Here is an 18,364-nt window from a genome sequence, read left to right on the forward strand (position 1 = left end):
TTACACCGGGCATCTGAGTATAATCTCCTGCATTCCTTCACTTCAACCATCCAACTTGAATTCTACTAATAATATCTCCATTTATTTGACCATCACTATGAACAATAAATCCAAGATATCTAAAACGTGTACTCGTATTAATGACTTGATCGCCCAAAGTCATAATCCCTCCAACTAGACTCTAAGGTTAACCTTTATATTTCAAGTTTACCTTCAACTCCCTCTCTAGCCTTATTAACAAAAAGAATATCATCAGCAAAAAGCGTAGATTCGCAACAAAGCTCGGCAACAGGGAGGCAGTTCGGCGGATTTACAAATTTGGGCAAAGAAGCACGCAAAAGGAAGAAATATGGATACCTTCACAACGACCAAGCTCCTGTCGGATGTGAAGGAGGTGTGAATTTGTATGCGACAGAAGAACGACTAGGTGTGACTTCGAATGCGACAGGAAGGAACATCGTCGAAGGAAGTGATTCGGCAAGAAGGAATGTTGTCGAAGGAGGCAAAGAAGTTATTTAGCGACTCTAGCCGACAATGCGCGGAGGCGAAGTTGTAGGAGAGTTAAAGGGCGGAGAAGAGCAGTCGAAGAATAGAACGAACACATGAAGCAGAATGTGGATGCACAATCAATCAGTTAGATAGGGTAGTTTGCGGCAGATTTTTAGCTCCAACTTTGTGGCGGAAAATCCGCCACAAAAAAAAATCATTGAAAATTTCCATCGTAGATTCGTCGTCTTTTTTATAAAAAATAATCCACTGTAAAGTCCGCCGCAAAGTGTTAACTTTCATGTAGTGCTAACTAGAATAGTAACCAGCCTGGTGACCAATACAATGGTGAAATATCTGTGCTTCTACGGTTCTACCCCCAAATTAAATGAAGAACCACTATTAGAGGAACCTCAACCCCTTCCCATGAGGGTTGGGTCCAACAAAGGAGTCTTGACAATAAATACTTCTTTTATTTTGCGAATCATTACATGGCATTTTGGCCTAACAAACGCATTATAGCTGCTTTTGATGCATCTCACATGATGGCTTTGGCAATGTCGCCTTCATCCTCTTAAGATCAAATGATGCTATCTTATGTGACGACATTGACAACATCACTTGTACCCACCTGAAGACGAGATGATGCTCATCTCTTGTCCATTATTGTATAATTGATATGATAATTATAGAAGTGCGCCACATATGATAACTTCGGTAACATCTCCAATATCAAAATAAAAATTGAACGACGTTCTTTGTGCTTTAATTGATAATAATTTTGCTCACCACCTCAACGAAGCATGACAAATTGTTGAAAATGATCGTGTAATTGTCCCCATCTAAGGATTTGACTATGTTCAAAAACATGAAAATAATGCATCATGACATGCATTTATTTTACCCAGATATGTTGTTATTCACACCCTTTTTGGAGCCTAGACTATGGCCATTGCCAACCTTTGAGGTCCCCAACTCTCTCTTTCAAGAACCCTTTTAAGAAACTACCATCAACTTCCTTAAGTAGCCAATGGATACCACTTTTCTTGCAGACACCATCAGCTACCTAATAGTCTAGACAATAAACTGTACAGAGAACCATGGCGCATCACCCTTTAACGCTGACAATAGGGAGGATGTTGCTTGATGCTCACTCAGATGTTGCCATCATTTAAGCTTGACGTAGCACCTGTGGTTGGCTTCATTTAAGTTTTACCAAAAACAAAAAAAAAAGAAGTAATCTTCTTAATTCGTGAGCCCTAGATTATAAATTTTACATCCAATCATATAAAAAAATATTTTCCATGCATTTATGGTATATTCAACTGAAGAAAGGGATAGCTGACTTGAATTCTTGTTTATCCCATTGAGAATTTACTCTCATTTATAAAATAGGATTCTACGCTATGCTAGGTAATTCTTCCTTTGGAAGCAACTAATGACACAAGAATTTCTGAAAAATTACTACGATGATAGAATATACAAAATATTAATAATATTTTCATAGATATGTCTATGAGAATAAGGGATAACTATAAATTGAAATCCATGAGGTCATCCCACGAATTGGGATTCCCAAACATCACTTCCTTATTTAGTGGCTCAATTGTTTAATTTTTATTGTTAGCAGTTATGTTCTCCATTTAAAACACCATTTTGTGTTGAGTACTATGAGGTTGTTCAATTTTATTAGTTGGGTTTATTTTTTAGATCTCTTTTGAAACACTGAAATTTAATTCTCCATTTCATTCTCTACTAGTTTGAAAATTTTCACATTAGAGGCTTAGAGCGAGTTTAATAAAAACTAAAATGCGTTCATCTTTTTGGGTTTTGTTATTCATCGTGAAGTTTTGGCAACTTTCATTGACTAGAACTTTCATACACAATTTTTGCATGGACTTTAAATCTTCTCTCCTTTTTCATTCTAATCTGTGTAAACTCCAATACCAATCTTACTATAAAAGATTTAAAAGAGGAATTTGGCCAATGCATTCTTTGAAAGGAAGAACAATACAAAATCATAGACACATATATATCCATGTGTGAGTCAAATAAACGTTCCATTAATGACCAATTCCTCACCCTTAATGCTAAGGTTGACGCAGCACCAAATAACTTGTTCTTCCCACTCAAAGAATAATGGGGAAGACACTTCACATACTGATAGCTTTGTTGGCCCTAAAACTAATGGACCACCTTCAACTAGACCTACTTCACCAAAATAAGGATCATCTCTATCTGATATTTTCAAAATCCATTATGAAACTATCTTTGCATGCTAGTTTGATACATCATATATTGACCATCACCCAAAGAAAAAACTCTATGCGCATCAACACTATTAGTGATTTGAATCTACAAGAGATGCTCCATATTCAAACAATCAAATGGTGCAAATCTAAAAAATATGCTCAACGACAATAAATGGCATCAAAGGGTAATAAAATATGTTCCTTTAAATCTACAAATGGTGCAAATCTAAAAAAGATGCTCCATGATAACAAATGGCATCAAAGGGAAATTAAATGTGTTCCTTTGAACCTACAACATTCCATTGACCTCAACAATAATCGCATACCATGCAATGATTCCCAAAATATAATTTTCAAGCTATTCATTATGAAGTTTTCTTCAAAATTGGAACAACCGCCAAGGTATGCTAATGGAGGAAATCATCCAAGTACCATCACCATCACAAAGGACGAGATTCTATAACCAAATAATATAATCCTCCCAATAAGGATATTCTCATCTCATCAGACACGTTAGCCAGCATTGTCATTCTTTTATGTCTTTTGGCGTGGGTATAGAAAGTTTTCATTTATTTCTAAAAATCATAGCATTCAGACCACTATCTAATAAAGAAATATTTTGTTTTGCAATATGCCTACATAAAGACCATTTTAAAAGGCAAACAACTGAGGTCCTTGGATGTAAAGTTGGATCTATTCCTATTACAGGGTAACTGCACTAAGATTCCATGGTTTAAGGTTAACTTGATTACACTTCTCCTAGGAGCAACATCGATAAATATATAAATTCTCAAGAAAGGCGTCCCAACTGAGGTACTTAGATACGAGGTTGGATCTGTAACATCAGTTTTGCTCCAGGTTCGTCCGGACGAAGTTGGATCGTCCGGGACGATCGGTACAGGTTGTTCAAGGAAAACAGTTCTGACTGCATGGATCGTCTAAACGAAATTTAGATCGTCTGGACGAAAATTCTCCCGAGGACCAGTCGCTGGGGACGATAATTAAATTTCGTCTGGACGAAATTTGTCCAGAGCCACTTCGTCCCGGGACGAAGTGCGATCGTCCGGGACGATCAGTCTGGATATATATAGAAATGAGATATTTTGAAGAGAGAGAAAAAGCCAGGAGAGAGAAAAACGAAGGAAAAAGTGAAAAAAGTTGATTTTTGGACGACGCAGAGCTGTTTTCGTCCGAAGAGACTGTTCAGGAAATTGTTGTACGCAAGGTAAGGCACATTCCGCCTTTCTCAATTTTCAGAACCGTCGTGTTTGGCGGTATTTTCTGTCCGGAATTGATTTTTATTCATGATTTTCGTCCGTATTTTCTGATTGGTTCAGTTTTTGCCGCGTAACTTTCTGTATGTTGTTGACGTGTCGAGTGTGCACATTTTGATTATTTTCTGGAGATTTTTGTCCGGGTAGTTTTGAAGCGACAGTGTTTTTCGTCGACTGTATTTTTCTGTGTAGTCTAAAATTGTCTGAGCAGTAGAATTAAAGTTTTGCAATGTTATTATCTACATTCTGTGCAAATTTGGTATTTTGTGATTTTTCAGGAAAATTGTGTAAATTCCATATACAGCCGTCGTGCTGCCCGATTTTTTTGTCTGATTTTTGAATTCGTCCGGATTTCTTTTGAATTGATATGCTATCTGTATATGCTATAAAAAGGGAGATATAAGGGGCCTGGATCCTAAGAGATTCAGTTAGTGTCTGGGAAATCTGAAATGAGCTCAATCTGAAATCTGATATCTGTTCTGTTCCGGATCCGATGAATTCTGTTCTGGTGCTATAAGCACATCTGTTTTGATGCCTTGAGCACATAAGCATATTTGTTCTGGTTTCGTGAGCACAAAGGGAGGCATAAGGGGCCAGAATCCGTAGAGATTCTGTCAGTGTCAGGGAATTTAGCTATTAATTATAATACTATCTGATATAATCTGATTCTGATTTCCGTATCTGTTCTGTAAGTAAATGACTTCTGAATTTCTGTATGATATAATTCTGATACGATTCTAACACGATTCTGTTCTGTTCCGATATGATCTGAATTTCTGATTTCTGTATGATTCTGATTCTGTTCTGATTTAATCTGTTTGTTTTGATCCGTACGACTCCGATTCTGATTTGATATATTTTCGTATAAGTTCTGATTTGATTCTGTTCTGATTCGAGATACGATTCTTTTCTGATTTCTGAGTGGATTTTGGTTTGATGTGTTTGGTTTTGGATTCTGGAAGTTTTGATTGGAGGTTTGTTGCTTTGCTGAGCTGTTGAGCTCACTCTTGTTTTCTGGTGGCTTTCAGGTTCTGGGAAAGGGAAGGAGGTCCAGGAATAGATTTCAGAGTCTGATTCGTAGGTATTATTTTTGTACTTTTGATTTTTGTACAGACATGGCTCTTTTGCTCTGTTTCTTTCTGGTCTGTAGTTGTAGATGATTGTTTTGAGGAAAATAAAGAAAAATATAGATGTTTGTTCCGCTGCATTTGATGTTTCATAGTAGCTCTGTGTGCGTCTGTTTTTGAGTTGAAATATTTGGAAGAATCAGTTCCGAAACAAATTCCAAAGCCAGATCCTGGTCTGTCTGTTCGTTAAGCTAGTCACGGCCCGGTGCGGGCGGGATCCGTCTCGGGTCGGGTCGTGACAGGATCAATTTCATATACTCTCAGGGACAACCTCCTCAATGATTTCCTTTTGGAAGGAAGCTCTACCAAGACTTCCTGGTTTTAAGTTTGATAGATTCCACCTTGCGCTGTGGACAACATCCATAAACGCCTTCCTTCACAGATTGGATCGAATGATAAGGAATTAGAACAGTTGAGATAAATTCCAGCAGCATAACAATAAAATTTCCCCTATCATGGTCATGGAAAAATTAATAAAGGGGTCGAAAACGGTTATGAGCAAGAATAGTAGGGAAGAAGGATAGTCATAAGAATAGAATGAAGGAAGAGAAAATGATCGAGGACGAGATTGTGTATTTGAGTATAACAGCTAGAACGCCTCGAACAGGAAGAAGATGAATGCCAATCAGAAGCAAGTCAACTGGTAAATCCCGTGCCTTTAGGTCAAGTCCGTAATTAGTTCCGAGTTGATGAATGATATATCTTACAGGTAACAATAGATGAAGAAATCTAAAAACGAAAAGGTAATGAATCAGTGTCAATCAAGAAAATTTCACCCTCAATTGCTCCTGCCTTCGCTTCGGCTTCGCAAACAACCATTGCTCGGCGAGTAGCCTTCGCGGAATACGTAACCATAACTGACCTTAACCTTCTTTGACACACTGAAACCCTCAAATCCGTGAAGTACGGCGAGACTCGGGGTCTTCCATGGCCGGCTGCAGTAGAAACAGGAATGATCGCCGGCCTTGAAGAAGAAGAAGAATACGCCGCCACATTAAAAACAAGGAGGGGAGAAGCAGGGAATCCAATAGCCGGAGCAGCCATTTCATGTGAATATACGATCAGCAGATCCAGTAGCCAGTTCTACAATGTCGAGGGAACCGCGGGGATGTGGGAGCGTGGTATTTTGTCGTCTTGCCACAAGTTAATAACGTTGTTGAAGTAACCGGAATATTCTCATGATAAAATATACCATGTAGACCTTTAAAAATTTTTAATTTATGCTAAAATTAATTCAATTTAGAGTATTATATATAATATTAATTTTAATGTAAATCGAAGAGCTTGTTCAATGTAGATCCATCTCAATCAAAAGCAATTTAGGGTCTATTTAAGATGACTATAATATTTTATAAAGTTAGTTGTGAAGTTGTAAACTTGTAATAGAGAAAATAAATTTGATATTATGATTGCATAAAGAAACTTTTCATCATACAAATGTTTGAAAAACGGTAAAAAAACAGTTAAAAATTAGTTGTCTAATTATGATTATTGTTTGAAAAGTAAAATAGTCAAAATGCTATCCTAAATAGATTCTTAGATAATCTACAGTAGGCAATCAGTAGAGTTCAATGACATCCACTAATGATACATTTTTATCAACAATCTTAATCTTTATGATTGTTAGATTGATATAAATAATTATGAGGAGATTTATAACTAAAATTTTGGATCATCAAAAAATTAAAATAATAAGATGTTATTTCTACATTGGAGCATTCATCTTCATGTGTTGTAACGTCCTGGAACATTCGCAAGGATAAAGAAATATAAAGCTTAATGACTTAGCTTTGAACAAATATGCAACGCACAAACAGATAAATTAGAGGGATGCAATATTCATAAGAGAAACTAAAATTTTTACATGAAAACCCCTAAAAAGGGAGAAAATCATGAGGCATGACAGCTTAAATGAATCCCCTAGTATTAATGATTGATTGCAAATGATGTCCTTCCCTAGGGGGAAGGCATTATTTCAATATCTTTTTCCTCATCTTTTTGTGAAAAGTTAGAGGTCTATTTATAATTTTTTAAAAGTGGTATGGCTAGCAAATAGCTAGGGAGAAGATCAATAGCATGTTGGGAGTGTTTTAATGAACAACTGATATCAATTCCCTCCATCATAGATCTTTCATCGAGCATTTGAATGTCTTAATGATATCAAAATTGGTGATCTTGGGCTCCTTGGATTCATATCATTGAACCACTCAATTCTACTATAGGCATGCTACATTTTGATATCATAGGAATAGAAGTTCGGATGGTCCCATATATTCATGATTGATCAAGATAATTTTTTAATGATATATCAGTTTCCCTCTATTTTTCAAACATCGAAGCCTGCATAGTCCAAAATTATGTCTGAGCTTTTCAAATTGTGTAGTCCAAATATATAATTTTTAGGTAATTTCAAGATGCGATCGCTCTCTAGATGTCAGCTTAACTTTCCCTGAGGACCGTGAACTAAGTAAAATATCCTTAATCATAATTTTAGCATATCCTGAAGTTGGCATGTCGATCAGAGAAAAATGTTGAAAAATTATACTCCAAAACTTTTGATATTGCTCTAAATTAGATGTAGAAGCTCTATATAGCTCAGAAAGAGCCAAAATTGAGTCTATAACATCAAAAAAAAAAAAAAAGATTTTGGGGACCCTAAAAACATCAAATATGGATTGTTCTAGCGAAAAATTGGGTGTGTAAGCTATTTGGCGGCTAAATTGTATGGCCAACCGGGCACCGCCCACGCAACTGGCCAGTTAGTGCATGTTACCTGGTCTGCCCGTGCGGTTCCGACCAAGGCCGCTTGGGTGCCGTGCACTAGTTGGCCTACCAACCTTAGATGGTTGGCTGCAATTTTATATATAAAAAAAGTTATTTATTATGCTTAAATTTTATTTTTAAAAAAAAAAATAAAAAAAAAAACCCCCCCCCCCCCCCCCCACACACACACACACACACACCCGGGGGATAGGGGAAGAGCACACCTCTTCTTATTTCTCTATTTTCTCTATTTTGTCCTTCTTTTCTTCTTACATTAGAGACATTCTACTATTTTGGATAGGTGATATCCCCTATCAAGTTTGAGTGACACTCTTTTTGTATAAGGAAAATTGATGAGAGATTACTATCCCCTCATATTTCCCCTAAAAAAAGAAAATCAACCACCTATTATATAGAAGTATGATTTAAAGATCTGGTGGTAGTAGCACTCGGGAGGAGAATCGGTGACTGTTAGCAGACTAGCAGAAGTTTGGCGATAAATGATGATTGGGAAGTGATTTGATGATCTTAAACTGATCCTTTAATACAAGAAGTCAAGTGTATGCTGATGTGAGCTTAACGGGGGTGGTTAGGTGATATTCTAATATTGACATTCTGGTGATAGGTTGATGGCTATAGTTGGAAGGTGTGTTGCGAATAGTAGTCGAGCGAGGGGCCGATGATGGCTTATATTTGGTGAAGGGATGAGAATGGCCATCAGGCAAAGGACCAATGATGGTTGTGGTCGAGTTGTATTCTATTACATAGTAGTCGTCCATGTTGATGGGAGGTGAATAGTGGACATCTAGATATATAAGTGCACAGTTGTGCATTGATGGTAGTAGTCTAGCAACATACGAAAAGTGCCAAATAAAAAAAGGCTTATCAGGGCACTGATATTTCCTTGAATAAGATGAAATAGATGCTTTAAAGTATTGTAAAGAAGAGGTTGATATACTCCGCCAAGAATACTTGACTTTTTTAGGTTATTTGTCATAGCATTATTTGATAATGTTAACATGTGTGAAAGAAGTCGAGAGAATCCATCAAATATGTTTGACCTATCTAAGGTTATTTGCCAAAATATTGCTTGATTTGCATTAACCTATGAGGAAGAGGTTGAGGGAATCCATTAAGAATGTTAGACATATTTGAGGTTATTTATTAGAGTGCCGCTAGATAATGTAAACTTATGGGGAAGAGGTTAAGAGAATTCATCAAGGATGTTTAACATATCCGAGATTGTTTGTTAGAGCGTTGCTCGATGGCGTTAAACTATGTAGAAGATATCGATGGAATCCACCAAGGATATTTGACATATATGAGGTTATTTGTCAAAGCGTTGTTCGATGACGTTAACTTGTGTGAAAGATGTCTAATCGAATCCCCCTGGGATTGATTATGTCATGATTGAGAGAGGGTGAATGCCACGTATAACCTAAATAAAAGGTGAATAATGATCTATCTTTATACCGTTACTGTCTTTTTAAGGTCGAGACTATGAGATTGCCCAAGGTGTAAAATTCCATGTAATATATTGAGGGGACTTGTCGATTATAATGGTATTTGAGACTGCAACCAAGTTGCCCCTAGTCCAGATTTGCTTCCCATGGAATTGATGTGACATTCACTAATGGTTTAGAGGTGATAAAATAATATATACTAAATTTTATAAATAATTATGAGGAGATTTATAACTAAAATTTTGGATCATAAAAAAATTATAATAATAAGATGTTATTTCTACATTGAAATATTCATCTTCATGAATATTGTTGCGTCCTATAACATTTGCAGCAATAGAGAGATATAAAGCTTAATATCTAAACTTTGAACAAAGATCCAACATACATATATATAAAAGAGAGGGTGTAGAATTCACAAGAGACATCAGAGTTTTTCATATGAAAAATTCTAAAAAGGAGAAAAACCACAAGGCATACACTTGGGAGTCTTATGAATGTTCAATTTGACTATAAATTTGCTGAAATTGAAGCTAAGATTGTCCCATATTTAATTTTAGAAGTTTTTTATTCATATTTGTATTGAGGTTCATGCTTGATCAATATAATTTTTTGCTGATATATCAAGTGCAATCTTTAATTATAAACTACTCATAAAATACGGTCCTATAGAAACCACAACAGCTCCAAAAAAGTTATAATTTTATCAAATGAACTACTTATTAAAATATGCCTCAGTGATCGATCAAACACAGCCAATGAAGAGTTCAAGGAGAATGATGTAAGGCAAGCAATAAGACTTCTCATTTGTTAATTTCAAAATCTTATCATCATCATAATTAATTATAATTTTATTTTATTTTATTTTTATTTAAGGGGCTCATCATACATGATTTGGAGGGATTTTTTTTAATAGAAAAATCTATTCAAATTAAAAAATAATAATAATCAAATATTTAACAGAAATTTTTAAATTGAAGTGGCATTATTTATGATAATGAGTTATTATTTTTGGTTAATGGATTCATTATGTGAGACGATCCTTCGACAATATTTTTACATTAATTGCATGGTTGACTTATAAATAAAATAGCAAAGTAGTTTTAATAGATATTTTAGGTTTCTTTTGAGACAATTTTCTTATTGCTTTCAAAAACATTTTTTTAGTACAAAAAATATCTAATTTAGGAATTTTTTCTCTAGAAAGCGAAGTTAGAAAGCAGTAAGAATGAAGCACTAGGCTTCGTTTGGGGACACTTTCTTACAGCTTCTTAAAGCAACAATTTAGTATAAAAATTAAATCTTTTATACTAAAAAATTACTTTAAGAAGTAGTAAGAACGCTATCTCAAACGAAGCCTTAGTCTATTTTAATTGTTCCAAGATTCAAACCATATGCTGAAATTGTAAGGCATTTATGATCCTAATAAAAAAGATTTGATGATTGTAGCATTGATAATGACTGTGGTGGCGACTCTAATTGTCTCAGCAATGATGATCGTGGCATCAAACTTAATTGTTATTGCAACATCTATAATAAGTGTAGCTTTCTTGTGATACAAAACAATCATGGCAGCACGAATAGGGATGAGTGATGATAGCAATAATACAGGCAAAATGGCAACGATGAAGCTATGATGTGGAGCGATAAGACAATATTAAACAAGATCTAACTAGGCATAGCTCATGTACCTAACTTGATTGTGCCTAAGTGTTCCTTCGCAAGCTCTGCCGCCCGCCGACTATAGTCCCTCCAACCTCCGTCGCCAGTACTAGTCGTGGATGTTTTGTTGTGTGATGGATCTTCATACAAAATTTGAACTCTCAATTCTATATCTCTCTACCATTGTGAATGTTCTAGGATCAACAAATATAAGATTCTTTTAATTATGAATGTTTTATTTGACTAAAAGTGTTTATTAAGTATTTTAAATGCATTAGTTTTATGGATTTTTATGTTTGGATGGATGAAGTGGGATTACAGAGTGAAATTTTTGTAAATTGTTAATTCACTATGTTGTTCATTTTTATGTATTCAAAATTCATCCATTTTTAACTAAATTCAAATACATCGCATCGCAAGTTGACTCAACTTTCACCACCAGTCAATGCTCAATTGCCCACTGCCACCATCTGATGACGTACAACAACCGTTATCACTATTGTTAAGCTTTACATTACATTTATTTTGCTTTGTATCAAACAGATAAAAAATAATCACAAATACATAATTTGCACTCATCTAAATAACTTGAACACTCTTTTTACATTCTATTTTACAACTACAACAAAAGTAATATCAAGTATTTATCCCACTTAGAGGGATCTTTTTTTCTCCATTATACCATATTAAGAATTAATTTTTTATTTAAATTTAATAAAAATGTCATTTCTCATACTTTCTAATCAAATCTTTTTAAATATAAACAAGAGGTGCGACACAGGAACAATTATTACGTCCTCCGACCGGATGCTTCTCGCATCCGGTCAACCGAACCAAATAAAAATTCGCTACACAGAGGGCTTCTCAGAAAAATCATCTCCTAAACAAGAGATAATTTTAAAAAGGTGCAAAAGCGGAAAACTATTTTCCAGATTAAAGAATTGGTGGAAGTGTTTAATGCATTTGGTAAATCATTTTCCACATTCAATAGAATGGGTTAAACCATTTTTCACATTCAATAGAATGCGGCAAACCATTTTCCACATCCTGTAAAATACGGAAAATCGTTTTTTGAATTTAAGCTCTTTATATATACTTTTCGGTTTATTTATAAAAAATATTTTAATAAAAAATTATATATTTTAATAACTTATGGGTTACATAATAATTATTTAAATTAATAGTTTAATAAATATTCAAATATATATCATAACATATACATGCTTAATATTTTTTAATTACCACATGAATAATTATTTTATTCTAAACTGATGCAGAAAGTGATGAAACTATGAATGAAAATATATCTATAGTAAAAGTAATTGTAGAAATAATATATAATTTTTACTTAGTCAAATAAAAATTTTACACAATGCTAAATTTCATTTTAAGCTGATATAATTTTTATTCTTTATTTAGTCTTTTCTTTTTACAATTAACGTACAAAATTTTATGAGTTTAATACGAAATTCATGTAAATAAAAGTTTATAAATAAAACGAAAATATATATATATATATACAAAAACCTGCATTCTACTCACTTCCACCCATTTTTTAATTCTGAAAATAGTTTTTTTTTTTACTCATTTTTAAATTATCTCCTAAGCTTATTTATTCTACTTGATTTGATTATAAGGCTTCGTTTGGGACGATTTTTTTATTGCTTTCTAAAATGAAATTTTAGTACGAAAATAAAAAAATTTGTACTAAAACTCTGTTTTAGAAAGCAATAAAAAGGCCGTCCCAAACGAAGCTTAAATCTGTTACTTTTTAATTACTTTTCTTCCTAAGCTCCAATACGCCGATAGCTTTGGTTCACTGGAAGTCTGGAATTCTCTCCCGGCTACATGGCATTCCTACCGTCAGATCTTTAAGAACTCATGATGGACCATCCAGATCACTCAAACGCCGCATCAACCATCATTGGAGGGAAGATGTGTTAATCGAAATTTTATTGGTCCACGTAATCGAAGATGACATGTCGCCTCCTCGACGAAAACGGTCATCCGTCCTGCTCGGCTTCTATATAAATAGAGCCCGACTGCCTGACCCTTCTAGGAGCTAATAAGTGATCGGGAGTTCTGAGAAGTATTTCGGATATAGAGCGAGAGAGTTCCGTGGATCTATTGGTCTATTCGGCTCTGACTCTCTGAGCTTTCATCGAAGGAGGGGGTACCAGCGGAGCGATGGCGCGGCCGATGCGCAATTGGGTCGTGTTAGGTCTTCTTCTTGCAGGTACGTTTTGCGAGCAGATCACTTTGTTTTGCTGACTAGTTGAACATACCATCTAGTTTTTGGGAACCTTCTACATGCTTCGTTTTTTGTGATTAGTGGTTGGCATGATGTGTTTCTAGAGCGTAAGTCGTCGGATCCTTGTGCTTTCCTGTCAGTTCCGGTAGCTGGTTTTATTTGCTTTTAGTGCAGATGATGTCGTTGAGGCATCAGTAACTTGTTTTGTAATCTTTGTATTAATCGTGATCAAGTGGTGAGTTGCGGAGTCTGGATTTCGCGATGATTGCTAGATTTTGTAAGGGCTGTTTATTGTTCACAATGTCAATTACTAACGATCAATGAAGCCATGAAGGTCCAGTAAGAAACCCTACTGATTTTTCTAAAATGTTTTTTTTTTTTGTATTTAAGGGAAACTGTCATTTATGCTCAGTTAGGCTTAAATTTGAAGCATGAAACAAATAATATGTGGTTCTCAACATGATTTATCTATGCCACGGGTGCAGTTATGACGCTTGCATGAAATTTAGCTCTGTTGTTTAGCTATAGTCATCCAATCAGAGTTAAGGATTATCCTTGTGATCAAATTCACTAAAATCTTGTGCATAATTGGATCAAGCTGCAAATTCTTTGGATGTATTCTAGTAACCAATTCCCTGTGATTATCAGTAATGAAGATTATGGTTGAATCAAGATGCAATATCTTTGGATGCATTTTATATAATCAATTGTTCTTCCAAATGCAAGTAGCTGCTTCAGCGGTACTAAATGCTATAACGTGCATGTTCGCTCATTTATCCGTGTTTGGTTCCATCATTTGGCATATCTATTGCAATTTAACCTATTTAAACTGAAGTTAGTGGAAGTTTCTTTCATGCTGTTTGTTCTATGTGGCATCATTTACCCATTCTGACTTTAATGAAATTTTCAATTTGTAACAATTCCTTGCATATCCAGCTTAATTTTTGGCATTCTTCCTCTTACTCAGTGATAAGATGTTTTCAAATTACTTAGATGTTAGTTCAAGTTGTAGCCATTATCATTCTTGACTTGTGTGGATCATGATAAAAACTTGGTTATTATGTGCATAAGGTTTGTCATATTATTGATGTGATAAAACCCTGGATGCATACTAATTAATTCACATGGTTAAGATGCAATAAAAAATAGGAATACAATTCCGTCATTGTGAATGTAATTGACACACAATTAAAGCAAGAATATTTGTTTTGACATCCGTTTTTGCAGGTTGCTTATTTGCAATTTCAATTGCAAAGGAGGAAGCCACCAAGTTGGGCACAGTCATTGGTATTGATCTTGGTACAACTTACTCATGTGTTGGTGTCTACAAGAATGGTCATGTCGAAATTATAGCAAATGACCAGGGCAACCGCATCACTCCTTCATGGGTGGCTTTCACTGACACTGAAAGGTTGATCGGTGAGGCAGCCAAGAACCAAGCTGCAGTGAATCCCGAGAGAACTATTTTTGATGTCAAAAGACTTATTGGAAGAAAGTAACTTTAATAAACCCTTCTTTAAATATATCTTAAGCATTTCCTTTCCTTTCTTACTTAAATTACGTCAGGAAATGCGCTTTATTAACAATTTCAAGCTTCTTGTTGTAGGTTTGAGGACAAGGAAGTACAGCGAGACATGAAGCTTGTTCCTTACAAGATTGTGAACAAAGATGGTAAACCTTATATCCAAGTCAAGATCAAGGATGGTGAAACTAAGATCTTTAGTCCCGAAGAGATCAGTGCCATGATTCTGACTAAGATGAAGGAGACAGCTGAGGCATACCTTGGGAAGAAAATCAAGGATGCTGTTGTGACTGTTCCAGGTAAATAATATTGTGGGAATATCAAATATTGCTGCATAAGTACTAAACCTCCTCATTTGATGATAGGCAACCTCATCTAAACTGGTATTTTTATGCTGCAGCTTACTTTAATGATGCTCAAAGGCAAGCAACAAAGGACGCTGGCATAATTGCTGGCTTGAATGTGGCTAGAATCATCAACGAACCAACTGCTGCTGCCATTGCGTACGGTCTTGATAAGAAAGGTGGTGAGAAGAACATTCTTGTCTTTGACCTTGGTGGTGGTACATTCGATGTTAGTATCCTAACCATTGACAATGGAGTCTTTGAGGTCTTGGCAACAAATGGTGATACTCATCTTGGAGGTACTACAACCTTTAATCCCATGATGCCTTTTACTTTTAATTAGTTCAATAACTATAGATGCAAGAATTTTTCTGCTCTTGTTAGGTGAGGATTTTGATCAAAGAATAATGGAGTACTTCATTAAATTGATCAAAAAGAAGCATGGAAAGGATATCAGCAAGGATAATCGTGCTCTAGGCAAGCTGAGGAGAGAATGTGAGCGTGCTAAGAGAGCACTGAGCAACCAGCACCAAGTTCGTGTAGAAATTGAAGCCCTCTATGATGGCATGGACTTCTCTGAGCCTCTGACACGCGCCAGATTTGAGGAACTAAACAATGACCTATTCAGGAAGACTATGGGGCCTGTGAAGAAGGCCATGGAAGATGCTGGTCTTGAGAAGCACCAGATTGATGAAATTGTTCTTGTTGGTGGGAGCACCAGAATTCCAAAGGTTCAGCAGCTTTTGAAGGATTACTTTGATGGCAAAGAGCCAAACAAGGGGGTCAACCCTGATGAAGCCGTTGCCTATGGTGCCGCTGTTCAAGGAGGCATTTTAAGTGGTGAAGGTGGCGAGGAGACTAAAGGTACTTTTGCCTTCTCTTACTGAACAGTTTTTCTAAATCCAATAAAAAATTTTGCACAAAAAATTATCTTCTAATATCCTCATCCAGATATTCTCCTTCTTGATGTTGCACCGTTAACCCTCGGTATCGAGACTGTTGGTGGAGTCATGACCAAATTGATTCCACGAAACACTGTTATCCCGACCAAGAAATCTCAGGTTTTCACAACCTACCAGGATCAACAGACTACTGTATCCATTCAGGTACAAAATCACTTCTCCTCACATTACTATCATGCAGAGCTTTACATGGGGTCCTGGTTGGGTACCCATGTTTTACTCGGACGGGCTTCGCCCACCCATGGTGACTTTTCGGGATGCCATACCCATCCACTTTCCATGCTTTTTGAACACAGTCTGCCACAGATTAATGGCCTTGAGGCTTGTTGTCCTTTGCTCTGATTGTAAACTTTTAAAATGCATATCAGAATATACCGTAGTCGCATCGTTTTTAAGTGTTGCATATTACGTAGTGAAGATTGTAGTAATATAAGATACATGGTGATTAGCAATGTAAATCGATTTATTCCCCGTTGTTGAGCACCCACCAATACCCATAAGGGTGGGTATGGTTATGAGTATCGAATGCATGGCTCTGCTATCATGCCAATTAGCTTTGTATTCTTACATGCAGATTACGAATGCTTCTTCTTAATGCTCTGCAGGTTTTTGAAGGGGAGAGAAGTCTCACAAAGGACTGCAGGATGCTTGGGAAGTTTGACCTCACTGGCATTCCTCCAGCACCTAGGTTTGCCATCTTCCATCTCTAATGACAAAACTTTTGCGCGCCACCTCTTGTTTTAATTAATAAGAATATATTCTGTTGGAACAGAGGGACACCGCAGATCGAGGTCACTTTTGAAGTTGATGCCAATGGCATACTCAACGTCAGGGCTGAGGACAAGGCATCTGGCAAGTCGGAAAAGATCACCATCACCAACGACAAAGGCCGCCTCAGCCAGGAAGAGATTGATCGCATGGTGAAGGAAGCAGAGGAGTTCGCAGAGGAGGATAAGAAGGTGAAGGAGAAGATTGATGCCAGGAACCAGCTTGAGACTTATGTGTACAACATGAAGAACACTATCAATGACAAGGACAAACTCGCCGACAAGATCGAAAACGATGAGAAAGAGAAGATCGATGCGGCTCTCAAGGATGCTTTAGAATGGCTTGATGAGAATCAGGATGGTCAAAAGGAAGATTTTGAGGAGAAATTGAAGGAGGTCGAGGCTGTCTGCAACCCTGTCATCTCTAAAGTCTACCAGAGATCAGGTGGTGCCCCTGGAGGTGGCTCGGATAGCAGTGATGATGATTCTCATGATGAGCTCTGAATGATTTCGGATTCCTTTTTTGGAGATTTAGACGGAATAGAAAGATTTAGATTGCCTATGTATTTTTTATTAGCGTAGCTTTAAAGGCATTTGGCCGAGCAACCATTTGTAGCTGTTTTATTACTTTTTTTGTTTTTAACGAACTTTAGATATGGATACTTCACTTCTGTAATTTGCGTCGACTAACATAGCTATATTATATGGCTTTGGTTTATAGAGTCATCGATTGTTGGATCTACGTTGTGGTGAAAATTCCCGTGCAGTTTTTTTTTTTATAGCTCTTCCAACAACAACATCAAGTTTTTATCCCACTATAACCCAACATGAATCATTTTTCTCCATTGTGTCTAGGGCTGCAAGCGAACCAAACGTTTGACGAACTACTCGTTGTTCGGTTCGATTAAAGCTCGTTCATGATCGTTTAATTAACTAACAAACAAACTTGAGCAATATTTTAAATACTCAATTCTTAAATAAACAAGCTTGAACACTAATGCGTTCAGCTCGTTTATGTTCGCGAACAACATCAGTTGATGTTCATGAACAAGCTCGATAAAAAGCTCGATTCGAGTTCGATTAAAACCGCTCGATAAAAACTTAAATAATATGTTATTATAAAATTGATAAATATACATTATATAAAAACTTTAATTATAACATAATAATATAATTATTTTTTTATTAATAACAAGAAACATTTCATATTTGTCCATGTTGGTTAGATTCTTTGTTTAGGATGTTCATGAATAAATTTAAGATTTGCTTGTTCAATAGATTGTTTGCGAAATATGTTCACGAACATAGCTTGTTTAAAGCTCGATAAGCACTAAACAAACGAACATGAACCAAACATGAACACACTTAAATTAAACGAACCAAACATGAACACAAATAATAAAGCTCGAATCAAACACGAACCAAACATGAACAAGCTAATGTTAAACAAACACAAACATGAACACTCACATACTCAGCTCGGCTCGGTTC

The 18,364-nt window shown here is 35.9% G+C and overlaps 1 protein-coding gene across 1 annotated transcript; it reads left to right on the forward strand.

The window, feature by feature from the left end:
* Positions 1-13,079: 13,079 nt before the first annotated feature.
* Positions 13,080-17,611, forward strand: LOC110114354 (luminal-binding protein 4). The gene is made up of 8 exons (XM_020847207.2): positions 13,080-13,263; positions 14,506-14,773; positions 14,885-15,099; positions 15,201-15,443; positions 15,529-16,008; positions 16,096-16,250; positions 16,712-16,794; positions 16,879-17,611. The coding sequence occupies exons 1-8, from the start codon at positions 13,215-13,217 to the stop codon at positions 17,375-17,377; spliced, it is 1,992 nt and encodes a 663-aa protein (XP_020702866.1). The 5' UTR covers positions 13,080-13,214; the 3' UTR covers positions 17,378-17,611.
* Positions 17,612-18,364: the final 753 nt, after the last annotated feature.

The sequence above is a fragment of the Dendrobium catenatum genome, unplaced genomic scaffold, assembly GCF_001605985.2.
Source record: "Dendrobium catenatum unplaced genomic scaffold, ASM160598v2 fragScaff_scaffold_146, whole genome shotgun sequence".
Taxonomy (NCBI): Eukaryota; Viridiplantae; Streptophyta; class Magnoliopsida; order Asparagales; family Orchidaceae; genus Dendrobium; species Dendrobium catenatum.

Coding starts and splice junctions, on each gene's coding strand:
- LOC110114354 (XM_020847207.2), top strand. CDS start 13,215: ATGGCGCGGCCGATGCGCAATTGGGTCGTGTTAGGTCTTCTTCTTGCA. Junction 15,100..15,200: donor TGCTGTTGTGACTGTTCCAG/GTAAATAATATT, acceptor TTTATGCTGCAG/CTTACTTTAATGATGCTCAA. Junction 16,009..16,095: donor AGGTGGCGAGGAGACTAAAG/GTACTTTTGCCT, acceptor ATCCTCATCCAG/ATATTCTCCTTCTTGATGTT.